A 16116-nucleotide genomic window follows, 5' to 3' on the forward strand; every position below is an offset into this window, starting at 1 on the left:
CCGCCCCCGACCCGCCCCCGGCCCGCCAATCCCAGGCGGCCCGCGGGAGGAGGGGCTGGTCCCGGCAGAGGCGGGGGCCGGGGCAGGGCTGGAGCAAAGGGACAGCCCGAGCACTAAGGGGCCCCCAGGTAAGAGAATAGCCGCTCTAGGGGAAGTTCAGTTGGGTCTTTTGGGGGACGGCGACTGTCCCAAGTCTGTTGACTCCCGGGTGTCACCCCGAAATCCTCTGTCCTCACTTCCCTGCAGCCTGAAGGGGATCTTAGAGGAGTGGAAACAGGGTGAGGCTTAACCGGTGAAGTGGGTTTCATATGGTGGATTTTCAGATATCACTCAGACAGCAAAATGTTTTTTCTGTCTGCCCTGCCTCACTCACTCTTCCCCACGGGGGCGTGGGGTGGGGGTGGGGGATGGGTGGGATGTGGGAGAAGGGTTCCTGTATCAGTTCTTCCTTCTTCACTCCAGATGCCCAGAAGGAATTGAGGCAGAAACAGACAGAAGAGGGACAGTGAGGACAAGAATGGAGCAAGGTCTGTCTTGGACCAAGCCTCGTCTGGGGCCTCCCTGGACATGCCCCCTGCCCACATTTCCTTTCTTCTAATGTGTAAGAGACCTTCTGCCCATGGGAAGTTAGTATGGGACTTAGTGCCCTGGAGTGGAAGTGGGGGTTCAGCCTCTCGACTGGAGGCTCCTATCCTACTCTTCACTGTTTCCTACACAGGGCCTTGGTGCTTAGAGGTGGGTGGTGGGTGTCAGGGCCCAAGGCCCAGTCAGCAGATATCTGGGGAGGAATTGTCCTTCTGAGTGAGCTGGAGAGGGGTGGGGGGCTCTCAGAACAGTTGTCTCCTTTACTTCTCAGCCACTGGCTCTGATCTGATTAATCTCACGGCCTCTGCTGTTCCTAACCAACCTGGATGTCTCTGTGTCATATGTACCCCCTCCCTGAGGCTGCGGGGAGTGCCCTCAGAGGGTAGGCTCAACCCCTTCCCTGCCCTGTGCTAGGAGTCAGGACTCTGGCTGACTCTCAGCACCACCAGAGCCAAGCCACAGCGTGCCTCAGTTCCTCTCTGGGTCTCAAGGTAACGGTTTTGTCTTTTCCCCTGGCCTGGGGGGAGTGAGAAAAGAGGAAGCTGTGAGCCAAGAGTGGGGGATGGGGTGGGGCCGCTTGTGGGAGGTGAGGGGTGGGGGGCTCTCAGTTCTGGCAGAGGGTGTCAGGGGGCTGAGAGGGCAAAAGAGAACGGCTCTGGGACATTTACAATCCCCCAAAGCTTCAGACTGCTCAAGCTGCCGCCTTGCTGGTGGCTGGGAAATAGGGAGGGTCTGCCTTTCCCTCCTGCTTTGGGGCTGATGTAATCCCCAGATCAAAGTTCACCTGGACCACAAGGGGCCCTCAGACTCCCACCCTCCAAAGGGGCTTCACGGCTGCCAAGGAAACAGTGCCAGATAGGAGAGGTGCTGACCAGGGTCTTAGATCAATCCTGCCCCCCACCTCCAACCTGCAGGCACCCTGGATGCTCATGGGACCCATTTGCATAGGGCTGGCTTTCCCAATGGCAACACGCGAGCCTAGGCCCAAGGTTACCACTACGTGAATGTTGGGGTCTTCTCCCGGGGCGGGGGGAACAGACTTGCTGGGCTGGCTGAGAGGGCTGGGACGCCTGAAGGTGGGTGTGTGGTGTGGGGTCCCCAGGCTAGGCCAGTCGTGGCCAGGCTGGGGGAGGGGCCGACTATTTGTTGTTGCTCAGCCTGGGCCCCAGCCAGGGCAAACACAGCTCGGAGGCCTTTCCCGCCACCTGCCTCATCTCCCAGTCTAGCCTGCGGCGGCCGGACAGCTGGGCAGCCAGAATGGGACACTGAGAGCCTTCCTCCAGGGGCCAGAGGGAACGTCCTTCCTGCCTCAGTGTTGGGGGCAGCTGCCTGGGGTGGAGGGTGGGGGAAGCTTTATCTCAGTCTTCAGCCCAGCCCCCACCTCCACTCTCTGGTCTCCCGGAAACCGAGACACAGATCTGAGAGACCGCCCAACGCGTGTGAAGAGCGTGGGGTCGGGCACGCAGTGCCCAGCCCTGTACCACCAGCTTCCCGAACACTCTGCAAGTCCCTGCTCTCACCCCCAAGCAGCCTCCCTGATATCCCCCTACCTGCTCCTTCCCCCATGTGGCCCCTCCACCTCCCCCACTTCCAGACTTGCCACACACACATTTTCCGGCTGTCCCTAGGACACACCAGACCTCGTGGCCTGTGTGCCTCTACCCTCGTGGTTTCCCAATGCCTGAGGTTCACCACCCTGTCCCACCTCCTTGGCAAACTTCTACTTGTTCTTTAGCACCCACACGGAGGATCACCTCTGAGAACTCTGCCCAAGTCTCCAGGAAGAGCCAGCTATTCAGACATTAACTGAGGCTCTTGCCGTCCCACCCACACAGCCCCAGCTTCAGTGTGTCCAAGTAGTCTAGACCGGAAGGCTCCTGCCACGTTGGAGGGGCATGAATCAGAAAAGAACCCTGATGGAAAAAGCAGTCTGTGGGTCTGGCTGTGCCAAAGGGAAGGTAGGCAAGGTACATGTCGGGGGAGGGATGCGGGAGGGGTGGGGGAGGGGCGGGCCTGCGGGGGAGAGAAAGGCCACTTTGGATAGAGGTAGCAGCTTGGCTAAAGGACTAGAGATGGGAGACCTGAGTGTGAGTGTGGGATTAGCACTGAGAGATGGAGGGGGGGCAGGGTGAGGGGGCATATGGTTTAGAGTCACGTTGGAGTCACATCACAGATGAGGCCACACCCATAACACCTGACTACACCTAGGTTTGATGCCTGAGAGGCTCCTGTTTGGGCACAAGCAGGGTTTGGTGACACAAAAAGGGTTGTAGAAGTGTGGAGAAGACCTGTGGGCAACCCCCCTGTCTAGCTCTTCCCTGGCCGGGGCCCCCAGAGCCGGTGACCCTGTGACTGAGATTGCCCCTACCACCCTGCCCCCACAGCCCTGGCACACCTGCCCACTCACCCCTGGCCCCCAGCTCCTCTGGCCACTGAAGCGGCTTAACAAGCCCAGGTCATGTGGGCTATGCCACCACACATGGGGAGGGCCAAGTCCCCAGCGGCCACCCGGACAGGTTCTGACGTCAGCAGCATTAACTGTACGCCAGGCTTGTCTAATCTCTGGTCACTGGCTAGGCCAGGTTAGTCCCGCCAGAGCCAGAGCTGAAGTCCATGGGGGCCGCTCAGGGGCACCTTGAAATTGCAGCTCAGGCAGGGTGGTAGTGGCTGGAGGTGCCCACGGTAAACGCCCCCCCTCTGTAAGCCTGGGGTGCACTACTGTGCTGCCTCCGGGTCAGCCCTCTTTGATCTTCTGCCCAGGGCTGTGAATCAGGCATCGGGCCACCATTAATGCTACTCCTTGGGGTGTAATTATGCTGAGGTGCTGCCTGGGGCCGAGGAGGCCATGGACAGGGCAGCTGGAAGCCAGGCCGCGTCACCAGCCCACGGGATCCAGAAATGCTGGTCCTGAATCCCAGAATCAGGTGTGGGAGGGGACTCCCTGGGCGGTGGGGCCTAGCCCCTGCTGGTGGTCAGGCTTGTCTCTGCCCCTTGCCCTGGACAGATGGGGATCCCATAACCTTTTTTTCTGAGGCATGGCTGCTGTGTGGAAGACCTCATTAGCCCATTTCTTCTGGTAGCTCTTCCCCTTAAATTCACCACCTCTAATTCCCCAAGGCTTCTTGTCTTCTGCCTTGCCTCTCCCTATTGAATCCTGCTGTCACTCGCTACTGCCTCGCTTCTCGCCAGTAAACTGCTCAGGCAGAGGGTCCTTAGTAAAGACAAATGTCCCCAGCTCATTCAGGCTTCCCAGCGCAGAGGCTTGCACCACTGGCCCAAGTCCCATCTTCCCCCAAGACCTCTGGGCAGCACCAACATGGCTGTGCAACCTGTCCTGGGCTCCCTAACCCGTCCAGGGTTCCCCCTGTTCTCAGACTCGGGCTCCCTCACTCTCCCCTCTCTAGCCCTTGCCCCCCGAGGCTCACAGCCCCAATCATCACCTGGACATCCAGGATGCCACCTACACGTTGCCTTCTGCCCAACCCCAAGAGTCTGTCTGCCTCCTCGACACATCCCCCAGGTGCCCACAGGTCTTGCGAACTCAGACCGTTTAACACTTGAAAATCACCCCCACGTGGGCTCTTCGGCTGCATTTCTGGCGTGGGGTGGGGGTGTCACTGCATGCACTTGGTCAGCTGCACAGACCCAGACGTAAGCCTCCGCCTCATGGATCCCCAGTTCCTTTCCTCTCCTCCCCCACATCCACATGGGCCCTCAGGAAGAACACGTTTATATACATTTTTTTTTTTTTGCATAGGCAGGCACCAGGAACCAAATCCTTTTTTTTTAATACACTTTTTAATGATTATTTTTTTCCAGACAGTTCTGAAAATGTTGGTGATTTTGCTTCTTTTAAAACCAGAAAAGTGAAATTAAAATAGATTTTGTTTGGGATATAAATAAAATATTTAAGCTTAAAATAATATGATTTTAAAAATATGATTTTTAATACACCTACTTTTGAATTTTTTCAATGCTCTTTCAACTCTTTAATGTTCTGGAAAAAAATTAACCATTAAAAATACATAAAAAATTGTAGAGGAACGTCCATTTTTCCTTTTACCTCAGGCTTCAACATGGCTCAGTTATGGCCCTCTTGATCCTCTCTTTATTTTAAATTTTGATGTTTTGTTCATTGTGGATTTTTTTAGCATTCATTTTGATTCTTTAAACTATTATAATATATAATCTTGATTATTGCCTTTTTTGGCACCACCTTACATTTTGCATCCAAGATGAGCACCTCACTTGCCTCGTCCTGCAGTTATGGCCCAGTTTCAAAGGCCTCCATGACTCCCCATCATCTCTTCCAGAGAAAGCCTGGGCCCCCAGCCTGGCATTCACCAGCTGCCCACCGGCCCCATCTGCCGCCTGCTTCTGATCCACTAAACCTCTGTGGTCCACGCAGCCACACTCCCGGCCCGGCCTGCACTCCCCGCTGTCCCCGCCACAGTGAGTCTCCACCTCAGAACTCACCTTTCAACCAAGACCATCCCTGTGAACATTTCGCTGTGAGCGCTGAGGAAGAGAGCTCTCTGCTTGCTCTTCTTCCCCTAATCCCCTCCCAAGAAGCCCCCAAAAGTCAAGCCAGGTGTTTCTCCCTGGAAGGGGCCATATCCCCACCTCATGTCCAGCTCAGCACTGGGGCACTTTAGTACATGTCCATGACTTGTGATAATTAGTTCCCCCCGCCCCCAAAAAAGGACAGCTAGGGCCCGATGGAAAGGTTTATTACTGAGTTTGTGCATCTAGCTGAGGGGAGTGCAAACTGTGCCCTGGCCTTGCCACACAGGAGCTCCTTGTCCTTGCCCGCAGCACAGGCCGCTCAGCCCACAGGCAACAGCAAGGACTTGGTGCTAGATGAGGGAGGAGGAAGCAAGGAGGTGGGTGACATGGGCCCCCATCCCTGACGGTTCAGGCATGCCCTTCAGTTTTCCCAGCCAGGGAATAATGGACTCTAAATGGAGAGGGCAGGAGAAACCACTGATGGGGACGGGAGGGTCACCTGGATTTGCTCGTGACCACACCTGAGTTAGGCCCCTCGGGACACAGTTTAGGACTCCATCCTGTTCTGAATCCTCAGCCTGGAACTGATCAATGGGAGCTGGACTCTGCCCCAACCACCCCCTCAGGACAGCTTTACCATTGGCCGCAGCTGGTGTCAACAGTACCCTCCCCCAACAGACCTTCCCCTGGGCTGGCCAGCCCAGGGGATGGCAAGTGGGTGGATGAAGTGGAGTGTGGATATGGTGTCCAAGGACGAAGGAGGCAAGCCTGTAGGGGAAAGGGGCTAGGCAATTACTCCGAGGCTGGCATGTGTAGAAGGGTCCAGCTTGAGTCTCTCCCTGGCTCCCAGGCCTGTCCTCCAACTAATTAATTCATCTATGTGGGGGCTGCACAGGCCAGAGCTGGCTTGGACTTGGGGCCCTGAAGCTGCTGGGAGGGATAATCACTGCCCATTGAGTAGACAGATGTCAGACGTGTCACATGGAAGTGACAGGGCTGGAGAGGGCTGATTGTAAGCAGCAGACTTGCCTAGGGGAGGGATCCCTGTCTGGACCCATCCTTCATGAAACTCTCGGAGGGAGAGCTGTTGCTGAACCCAAACCCCTGGAGTGAGTCGTGAGTCCCCTGGGGCGGAAGAGTTGTAGGAAACTGGTCAATTGGACACTGCTGAGTCACTATGAGCTTTAAGCTGCCTCAAGTCCTGTCTGCTCCTAGCTGAAGCTGGCTGCTGTTGGTTCCAGAGGCCAGCGCAGCCAGGCCGTGAAGGGCAGGGCCATGGTTGGGGTCACTGGCTCTGGAGGACCCAGGGGTGAAGGGGAAGGCACGAGGGAGAGTGTGGATCTCAAGGCTGGCAGGGCTTGGGGCTTTGGGGCGGTGGCTGTTGAGGCTCGCAGACTGGGGCCCAGCGGTCCTGAGGGCTGAAGGGCTACAGGGGCTCAGGGTCGAGAAAACACATGAACTCAGGCACCTGAGAGGAATAAAGGGAACCGAGTCTGCGTCCTCCCTGAGCTCCCAAAATAATTGGACTTAGCCTGCGGGGCACTGTGGTGGGGGGGGGCCTGGAAGCTGGGACACCTGGGGGCTTGGAGACGCTCGAAAGAGATTAAATGGGCGGGACTTTGTAGTTGGGGGAGGGGCCTGCGGTAGTGGGGTGGAGCCCGAGGTACAGAGGTGGGTTCTGCAAGTAGTGGGGTCTAGGAAGCCAGAGTGAGGCGCCCGTGGAATTGGGGTCGAACGGGGGCGGGGCTTGTAGCAGTCAGTGGGTGGGGCCGGGTGTTCTGGGGCGGGGCCTGCAGCAGTGAGGTGGGGCGGGGAACTGGGGATGCAGTGGTCAGACAGGGGAGCGCCCAGGCCCACGGGCACACCACCTCAGAAGAGGCCGCAGTCTTTGAGGTTCTCCTTGATGATGATGTCGGTGACGGCGTCGAAGACGAACTTGACGTTCTGCGTGTCGGTGGCGCACGTCATGTGGGAGTAGATCTCCTTCACGTCGCGACGCATATTGAGTTCGAGGAACTGTACCTTGATGTAGTTGCCCGCGTCGTCGTATGTGTTGGGTCCTGACCGCATAGGGGAGCTCTCACTCCCTGCCCCCAAACCTTTCCCCGGGACGTGGGGGGCGCTGGACGAGATCGTGGGGCTGGAGCGCCCCCTGGCGGCCGTGCGGGAAACTATGGGCTCTCACCGTCATAGTCCGGGAAGCAGATGCTGAGGTGCGCCTTTTTGATCTTCTCCAAGAACACGTCCTTCTTGTTGAGGAAGAGCACGATGGACGTCGTGGCGAAGTAGCGGTGGTTACAGATGCTGTTGAACAGGTGCAGGCTTTCGTGCATGCGGTTCTGGGGAGGGCAGCGGCTGTCGGGCACCGAAGGACTCGAGCAGCTGCCCCTGAGAAGCCAACCCCTTCTTCCAGGGCTCCCAGGTACGGGGACCTCCCAGCTCAGATGGCTCCAAGAGCTCATCTCCCATCAGACAGTTCCAAAGTGGGTCTGCTCCCCTCAGGCCGATCTGCCCGCTGCCTCCTCTCCTTTTCTGAAATGAATCTCCCCTCTGAAACACCCCCAACTCCCATAGTGCCATCTCCCTCTTTAGGCAGCTCGGCCTCCCTGCTCACGCACGCAGGCTCTGCTTGGCACTCACCACTTCGTCGTCCTCCACCAGCACCATGTCATAGGCGCTCAGCGCCGCGATGAAGATAATGCAGGTCACACCCTCGAAGCAATGGATCCACTTCTTGCGTTCCGAGCGCTGCCCGCCCACATCAAACATCCTGCAGGACGGTTGGGGCCTGAACCCGCGGATCGAACACCCTGGGTGCGCCCACGGGCATCCCCTCGCCTCCCCACGCTGGCTGGGGGCCTCTCGGATGGGACGGGAATCTAGAGGGGAGGGCGAGGTGTTCGAAAAGACTCAGGGTCTCTCCTGGAGATGGGGCCTCCGGGACCCGACGGGACCTCAGGCGGTGAACTCCCCGGGTCCCCGGAGCTCATACCGAAAGTGGAGATCCTTGAAAGAGAACTGAGTCTCGATGATGCCTGTAGTCTTGACGCGCGAGCGCAGCACGTCCTGCTCCGTGGGCACGTAGCCTGGGGTAACCAAGCGCTCCAGGTCCGAAAGGTAGCTGCGGAATACCCCGGGGTGTGGGTGGGGAGTGGGTGGGTGGGTGGGGCATGGCAGGGCCCCGCCCGCGCCCCCGCGCCCCCGCGCCCGGCCTGCGCGCTCACTAGCCGGCTGAGTCGTTGAGCTGGTACTCCGAGGCACGATCGAAGCAGGCCTGGATACCCGAGTCCTTCCACAGTCGCTGGATGATGTCGGACATCTCTTTGGGCATCGTGCCCTCCTCAATGGTGTCTGCCATGTGCATCAGCTTCCGGGCGTCGTCCTGGGAGCGGGGCGAGGGTTGGTGGTGACCGTGGACTCGAACCAGGCTCGGCGCCTCGGATCCCCAGAGGCCCCACCCAGCCCGCCTCTTGGGGCACCTGGCGCGCGGAGTCTCCGTACTGGATGTTGAGCGTGGTCATGGCGCGGACGATGGCCAGGATGGACTGTAGCGTGTTGCCGTAGATGATGGCAATGAACTCGAGGCACTCTTCTAGAGAGTACCCGTCCTGATGGATAATCCTGCGGCCAGGGAGAACTGGGTCAATGCCTCGTGGGCCCGTGGGCAGAAACACACGCCCACTCCCAGGGGCCTCGGGACCGGGACCAACACTCACTTCATCTGTTTCACGATGGTGCTCTTCCCGGATTCTCCGGCGCCTGGAAGGGGAGTCACCTCAGAGCGGCCCGGGGATCGCCCCGCACTCCACCCCAGCATTGAGGCCGCGGAGGAGGCGGCTTGCCCAGGTCTGTTGGGTGGACCCCAGCAGAAGTTGCCCCGGGGAGCCAGCCCGACCCACAGCCTCACTTGCTCTATCCTCATTCAAAATAAAGTCCTGACGCCCTGGCGGAAAAACTTTTGTAAATATCAAGAAAAGTGCTAGAAGGGTTCAGCGAGGGGAATGAAAAATCTCAACCGTGCGGAGGAGCTCCCAAGACGCAGGGCTGTATATGCAGCCTTTAGGAGCGGTAAGACCAAACTAAAGAAAACCTGGAGCACCACCTTGTGGACCCAGACGGTACCGCATGCCGGGGATTATTGGAGCCTGGTCAGCTCCTTCATGGGAGTGGGGACGGGAACACAGATATCTGAGAGAGGCTCAAAAGGAATTAGTGCCTTCGGATGAGGGGAGCAGGGGAGGGGTATGGAGTCAGGGCATTGGACACAGTTAATGGGATTCCCGGCTTAACCTCTCTGACTTCCTTGGGGTGCCTTGGCTTTACTTTCAGATCCCTTCCAAGCTGATCCTGGAGAGCCTGAGTGGAGACTGCTGGGCCATCTTGGGGGGTTGGTCAGTGGCCCAAGGTAGGCCTGGATCAGCCTCATGAATTATCTAATCCTGACAGAGCCTCAAGGAGCCCTCCTCCTCAATACCCCGCCTCCCCTTAGCTGCTTCACAGGTCTGCCAACAATAAAGCTCTGACACCCTGAAGGCCATTGTCCATGGGTCTAGGTGGTTCTAAAGGCTCCCCCAACTCCCAGGAGGACTGTGACCCTCTCATCTCTAAGAGAGCAGCACTATTGTGGGGCTCCTGATAAAGGCCCTTGCTTTCTGAGACCCTAAAACCAAAAGCTCATCCAGAAGTGCAGTTGGCTCACCCTTCTGGGGAGGGGAGGTTGCCTGACATAGGACTCTCTGGAGAGGACCTCCATGGGGCAGGGCTCCCACTCTGTGCGCTGTCCTGCCATTGGCTCACTCTGCTTCCCAAGAAACTCACAGAAGGGCCACCTCCTTGCCTCCAGGCCACCAATCTGGTGGCAGTGACCCCACCTGGGCCCACAACCTTACCCAGAAGCAGCAGTTTCACGGTCCGAGCATCCTTCTCTGCATCTTCTTTCAGCTTCTTTTCCAACTCCTTTGAGTGCTTCTCCTCAGCGCTGGCCCCAGCCCCCATGTCCCAGAAGCAGGTGAAGGCAAAGGGTCAGCAAGTGGCTCTTCTGGATGGAGGGGATCCCCAGAGCCAGGCTTAGGCCAGCTGCTGGGCTCCCCAGATGCCCTTCTGGACCCTGGACTGGCAACCAACTGGTTCTCCACGAATCTGTGTAGGCCCTGGTGGGGGCTGCTTAGTGGGATTTGGGGGTTAGGGGTACCCAAGAGCCAATCAGAGACAAGGACAGGTGAATCCAGCTCAGCCCCCACCTTCTAATCAGGCAAGCATGGCCCCAATCCCTGCACCGCTGACTCTGCACCTCCTCTGCCCCACCCTTGCAACCCCCTAGAAGAGGCCTGAGAGACTGTCCTGCCCCAGCCCGAGTGGAGAGACATGTGCAGTAGGGTCACAGGGAGAAAAGGGAGGCTTTCAAGCCCAATGGTTAGGGGCTAGTAGCAGGAGTAGAGGGAGAAGTAGATGCCTGCCCGGCACTGTGCTCAGTACTCCTCCTATTTCATCATACACTTCCACTGGCCCTGGAAGACGGCCATCATCAGCCCCATTTCACTGATGAGGAAGTGGAAGCTCAAGGGATCACATAAAAGTAGGTGGTTGATCAGGGCTGGGTAATTCTGGACCAGGTTCTATGCTCTGCAGAGACACAGAAGGGGAAATGTAGGCACTGCATTTTTCCTGTGCAGGACACTGGAAGAAGGATGATGGACTCGGGTGGATGTGCCTATCCCTTGAGTGTGCACCTGTCCATCACTTGCATCAAGCAAGTCAATGACTTGACACGTTTGTACATGTATGCATGTGGGTATACTTGTGCCTGTATATTTGTGGCTGTGTGCATACATGTGTGCTCTAACATTTAAGTGTGTGCCCGTGCCCTGTGGGTATGTCCATGTACATGTATGCATGCATGCAAACACGTGTGGGTGTGCTATTGTGCATTTCTCTTATTGTGCATGTGTGTATTTTGCATGCAGTTGCTGAGTTCATGTGTGCACGTATGTGCATGGGTATGCGAATGTGCATATATGTGCAATATATGTGGGTGTGCATTTGCCTGTGCGTATGTGTGAATATGCTTGTGTGCATGATTGTGCCTTGTGTTTGCATGTGCATGTCTGCATGGATGGTTGTTCATACAGGTATGAATGTATGGGAGCATGTCTTAGTGTGCATGTCTTAGTGCATGTTTGTGTGTGTATTGCCTCACAAGCATGTGCATTTGTGTCTGTGTGGGGGCATGTGTGTTTGCACGTGTTTGTGCCTATGAGTTCACGTCTATTTGGGTGGAAGTCTCTAACATGCAGAGATAACCAGTCCCTTCCAGAAAATGTTTTGTGGGCTTTTGTCAGAAGGGAAAACTAAGTCCCAAAGTACATCTGGCATATCCAGGGGACTGGAGGGTTGGGGTGCTCTGAGGCTTGCCCCCAAGGCCTGCCCCTTAGCTGCAGTGTCTGATATCTGTCTGCATGACCAGGCGGACCAGGGTGCACTGCTGTAAAGAAGTGGTTCGGGCTGAGTTGGCAGTGTTGAGCTCCCAGGCTCTGGGGGTCCCGTACCACCCCTTATCAGAACACCTAAGCCCTGGGCTCTCAAGGCCCTTTCAAGGCCCTCTTGACTGGACTCTTTCCTTGCAACCAGACTGCCTCTTATCACTCAACTTTGCCACAGACCTCAGAGACCAAGAAGGGGTGCCAGGACCTCAGTCAGACGTAGAGCAGTGAAGGGTAACTGTAAAGAAGACCCATAGGAGGTGGATACAGACATCAGCCACTGTGACATCCACCCTAACTTGGGTGAGGGGACATCTGTCTGGGTGCATGACTGTTTGTTTTGTGCCAATTTCAACCTTCGGTCTCCATCCACCTTCTCTAAAACCAGGCATTGTGATTGGCCCTGGAGGTCTCTGCAGCCCCTTACATTGCCCAGAGGTTTTGGGTAGAGCATAAGCCCAGGATTGTTAGACCAGCAAAAATCTGGTTTCTGCATGTTGGGTGTGCTTAAAATGTGGTCTATACACTGCCTCCTGGGCCCCCACTAGGCTCCCCTTGCCTCCCAGGTGTGACCTTGTTCCCTGCCAGATCCATGGGCCTCCCCAGCTTCCCCTGCTATAGCCTGACTCGTTAAATTTGGCTCTGGTCCCCCAGCCCCTTATCTCCAGCAGGTCCCCACCTGTCCCAGGGTCTTTAATACCCTGAACATTTGCACATGCTGGGCACTCTGTTGTGGGTGGGTTGGAAGAAGGCAGGAAGGAAGAGATTTTGTCCGATTCTCAGGGTTGGGCAACTGGATTGTGAGGGCTGAAGGCTTGTCTTGCCAATTCTGAGTCTAGCACCTGGCACAAGGCCGGGCACAAAGCTGGTGAGAAAGCAGTAGAGCAGATGATCAAACGATTGAATGAACAAATGGAAGCTGGGGCAAAAGAGGTCTAGGAACTGGTGGTCAGGCTGTGGCAGGATGGGGGGCAAGAACAAGGGCAGAATCTGGGGCTTAGGCCAAGCCCCAAGCCTCCCATCCCTCTACCCCCAACCAAGGAGAGGAGCCGGAGTCCAGTCCCAAAGCCAGTGTTTATTAGCAAGATGGGACCCAAGAGCGGCTGTGGCTTGGGCAGCAGAGGGCCATCAGGAGTGCCACCCACCCACCACCCACCTACCCAACCACCCCCCAGTGCTATTTACACCCATCACCTCAAGCTATGGGCAGAAGGGAGTGTCCTGGGGAAGCCCGTATAGGCCCAGGGCCTCCGCCATGGCCCCATCTCCCCTCAGCCCTGCCTGCCCAGGACTGAGCTATTCTCCCAGCCTCCATGCCAAGGAGCACAGGAAAAATTACGAATAGGAGTAGGGCAGACCTGCCCTGGCCAGGCAAAAAGGGGAGGGCTGCAGGTGCTAGCCCACCCAGGCCAGATCTCTTCTATCCTCAATAAATAGAGAATATATACCCAGGAAGGGGTTGTATACCCCTCTCCCAGGCCAGGGCCGGCGTCCTGTAATGGCCCCTTCTCCCCTCCTGAGTGCACCTGAGCCCCCACCCCCATCCCCCAAAGCAGTCCTTGCACTTACATCTATGCACAGCAAGGGCAGAGAGTACGCAGTGGCACAGCTGTGCAGTCTGTGCCCTGTCCAGGCAGGGTTTGCTCCCTCCCCATGTCCTGCAGATCCTGGCGGTGGCTATTGTGCAGGTAGACTCCCAGCTGTCTGGGGACTGCATGGTCCTGGCCCAGCCCTGCCCACTGGCCAGACCTGGTTACGCAGGCTCTGTTCTTTACCGTCTCTGACCACTGTGGGTATGGGTTTTGGATGCTGCTGCCACGAGGCAGGCTATGTTCAAACCACCAATAAATACTGTCTTTGCAGGGGCAGGGTGTGTATAGAATATAGATATTTTATATATATATTTATATATTTATATATATCTTTTATATTAAAAGGGACAAGGGCTGGGCTGGCCCATTGCAGAGCTCAGGCAGCTGGGCCTCATGTGTCCGGTGGATGGTGACGGCGGTTCCGGGGCTTTTTCTGGTCCTGGGGCTCGGGAGGCCTGGGTGCCCCTGGGGCCTCCCTGGGGCTGGGGGGCACATGGCGCCAATAGCCCTGGCAGTACTGGTTTATGAGGCCCACTTCTGGCTGGGCCAGCAGCTGGGCCAGCTCCTGGTAGGGAGGCGTCGGGGGCCCTGCGCCTGGTGGGGGTGGGATGCTCGCAGCCAGCGGTGGGAAGAGGGCAGCGTGGACAGCATCCCGGCCCAGCACGTGCAGCTGAACCCGCGTGACGACGTGCTTGAAGTTGTTCTCAGTGGCTGTGCAGGAGTAGAGGCCCCGATCGCTGAGCTGCAGGGCACGAAGCAGCAAGCCCTGCTCTGTGCGCAGGAAACGGTCCTCAGCGCGCATCTGCAGGTGTGGGGGGCAGGAGTAGGGGGGTCAGGAGTGATGTGGTCACCCCTCGGTGCCCACCAGCTCCTGGATCAGATCCCCTCTGTGGCCTTTCCCTGTAGGCGCATCCACGTGGAATTTCCATACATCAAGAGAAACCCATGTGAAGTCTTGACAGAAGGAGAGATGTCTGAATGAGGCATCCGTACGCATCTCCATGCCAGGAGAGATGATGACATCGGGGTTCCGTACAATGAGAGAAGCTCCATATAACAAGCACACAAACACGGAATTTCTACTCAATGACTATCCAAATGGGGCACCTGCATAGAGCTTCCATGTGAGGATGGATGTGAGGTATTCCCATAAAATGAGGGCTACCCCACAGAATGGCCATAGGCTGGGGTTCACCCAAATGACGTTTCCATACAATGAGGTATACCCCAATGGGGTATACATATGGACATTTCACATAGAAGGGCATGCCTGTAAACATTTCCATGAGGCCTGCCCCAGAGATTTTTACCTAAATGATTTTTGTAAAGGAAAGAGTTTTGGAAGGGATATCCCAGAAGGAGGGCTGCCCAATTGCCTTTCGTACCACATTCCTCTCTTGTGGAATTCCCACTGCTCAGGGACTCCCACACCCATGGTCCTGGGCTGTGGGGTTCGGGGCTCACCTCTCGGCGCCTGTCACTGGGGTCTCGCTGGAACAGCCACTTAACAGTGGCCTGGGGAGAACGAGGCTGGCACTCGAGGAAGGCTGCACTGCCTGCCACACCGTACTGTACTGACTCCACCGTGTTCTTGTTGGCTGCAGATCAAGAAGGCGGTGAGTGAATGCAGCAGGCACGAGGGCCACCGACCCACAAAGGTAGGTCCATATCATTGGGCACCCACTCCTGGAGTGGGGAGTGGCGAGAGACTTCCCAATTCCAAAATCCCATGCCTCCTACCCCATACTGACCATCCGAGAGTCCTTCCAGTGGGGGGACCCTGTGAGCAGCTATGTGGGCTACCTGGGTTCCGCTGTCTGAGGAGCACCCCACGGGGAGACATGGGACACTCACCATTGGAGTTGAACCCGCGGCACTGCCTGATGGGGTTCCCGTGCCGGACGTCCTGCCGGCGGCTCCGCCTAAATGAGGATAGCTCCTGAAGGAATGCTCCTGTGGAAGCTGTCCCCTCCCCGGTCCCTGTAACCCCAAGACTCCAGGCCAGGGCCCTGTCTCCTAGGGCAGACTGATGCCTTGCCCATCAATGTGGCATTGGTAGGGCAATGTGGCATCTACCTTGACCCCCACCCTGGACAGGGCCTGGGTCTGGTGGATGAAATCACCGGGGCCTGGGGGTTCATACCTCTTGGAGGATGCTGTGTAACGGGAGCAGGCCTGGCCATCCCAGGCACAGTAGGGGTCCCGGGCGAGGCAGCAGTCAGCACAGGCAGCCCCATATGCCTGGCAGCGGTGCAGGCTCAGGTGTGTGACACCCACGGCCGAAGCCACATACAGTTGTTGCTGGGCACAGGGACAGGGGCTCATCAGTTCCCTCCCCACTGCCAGACTCCATCAGCAGCCTGTGAGAGCCTAGACTCCTTCCCTTGCATGCCAATTTCCCCATGCTGTGCCATGTGCCAGTTTCCCCGTCTCTAGGCCAAGGCTTCAGGCTGCATCCCCACCTTCAATCAATCTCACCAAAGACTCACTCGCTTGGAAGAGATGGACATGGTCTTAACGGGAGCTGGGTCCTAGAAGAAGATAGGGATCAGCTTGGAACCCTGGGGACCCCTTTCCTGCCCTGATCTGGAGGTCTGAGGTCAGGTGCTGGGACTGGGGAGGGTCAGGGTGGGGAGTACAGGACCGGATGGTGTCACACCCACCTTGAAGACCTCCACCTCTTCCAGCATGAGCTCTTCCATCTCCTGGTCATCCTTGGGCAGCACGATGACCTTCTGTACTGTCCCGTGGTCTGGAACGGGCCAGGCAGGGCCTCAGTAGGGCTGGGGATGCTGGGAGAGGGGCACCAGCCTCAGCCCCTTCCCCCACCAGGGCCCAAACCCCCTGAGGGCAGGGGAGCAGGGGCTCTGCACCAGGGCTGAAAGGTCTCCCCAGAAGAGGTCAGGGGGATTAGCCCAGGGCAAGGAGTACAAGGCCAGGGTCTACCCCCCACC

The 16116-nt window shown here is 57.3% G+C and overlaps 2 protein-coding genes and 1 long non-coding RNA gene across 7 annotated transcripts in view; 1 reads left to right on the top strand and 2 right to left on the bottom strand.

The window, feature by feature from the left end:
- The first annotated feature begins 29 nt into the window (after positions 1-29).
- Positions 30-10989, top strand: LOC143657169 (uncharacterized). The gene is made up of 5 exons (XR_013162767.1): positions 30-128; positions 463-601; positions 4899-5037; positions 7330-7513; positions 7684-10989. It is a non-coding gene; the product is annotated as an uncharacterized LOC143657169 (long non-coding RNA).
- GNAT1 (G protein subunit alpha transducin 1) lies at positions 6952-10270 on the bottom strand. Its single transcript, XM_077129245.1, has 8 exons — positions 9981-10270; positions 8808-8850; positions 8571-8712; positions 8316-8473; positions 8084-8212; positions 7732-7861; positions 7277-7430; positions 6952-7151 (listed from the first exon to the last, which is right to left on the bottom strand). Exons 1-8 carry the CDS (start codon positions 10084-10086, stop codon positions 6961-6963), a joined length of 1053 nt encoding a protein of 350 aa, XP_076985360.1. The 5' UTR covers positions 10087-10270; the 3' UTR covers positions 6952-6960.
- A 1636-nt stretch (positions 10990-12625) lies between the features above and the next one.
- The window catches only part of SEMA3F (semaphorin 3F), a 40794-nt gene continuing 37303 nt past the window's right edge, over positions 12626-16116 (bottom strand). For all 5 annotated transcript variants that reach the window (XM_077129241.1, XM_077129242.1, XM_077129240.1 and 2 more), the window contains 6 exons: positions 15826-15914; positions 15652-15693; positions 15306-15463; positions 15017-15084; positions 14627-14760; positions 12626-13964 (listed from right to left, as the gene is read on the bottom strand). In XM_077129241.1, the coding sequence (XP_076985356.1) occupies positions 13554-13964; positions 14627-14760; positions 15017-15084; positions 15306-15463; positions 15652-15693; positions 15826-15914 (902 nt within the window). In that variant the 3' untranslated portion in view covers positions 12626-13553. The remainder of the gene's footprint in view (positions 13965-14626; positions 14761-15016; positions 15085-15305; positions 15464-15651; positions 15694-15825; positions 15915-16116) is intronic.

This window comes from Tamandua tetradactyla, chromosome 15, assembly GCF_023851605.1.
Source record: "Tamandua tetradactyla isolate mTamTet1 chromosome 15, mTamTet1.pri, whole genome shotgun sequence".
Taxonomy (NCBI): domain Eukaryota; kingdom Metazoa; phylum Chordata; class Mammalia; order Pilosa; family Myrmecophagidae; genus Tamandua; species Tamandua tetradactyla.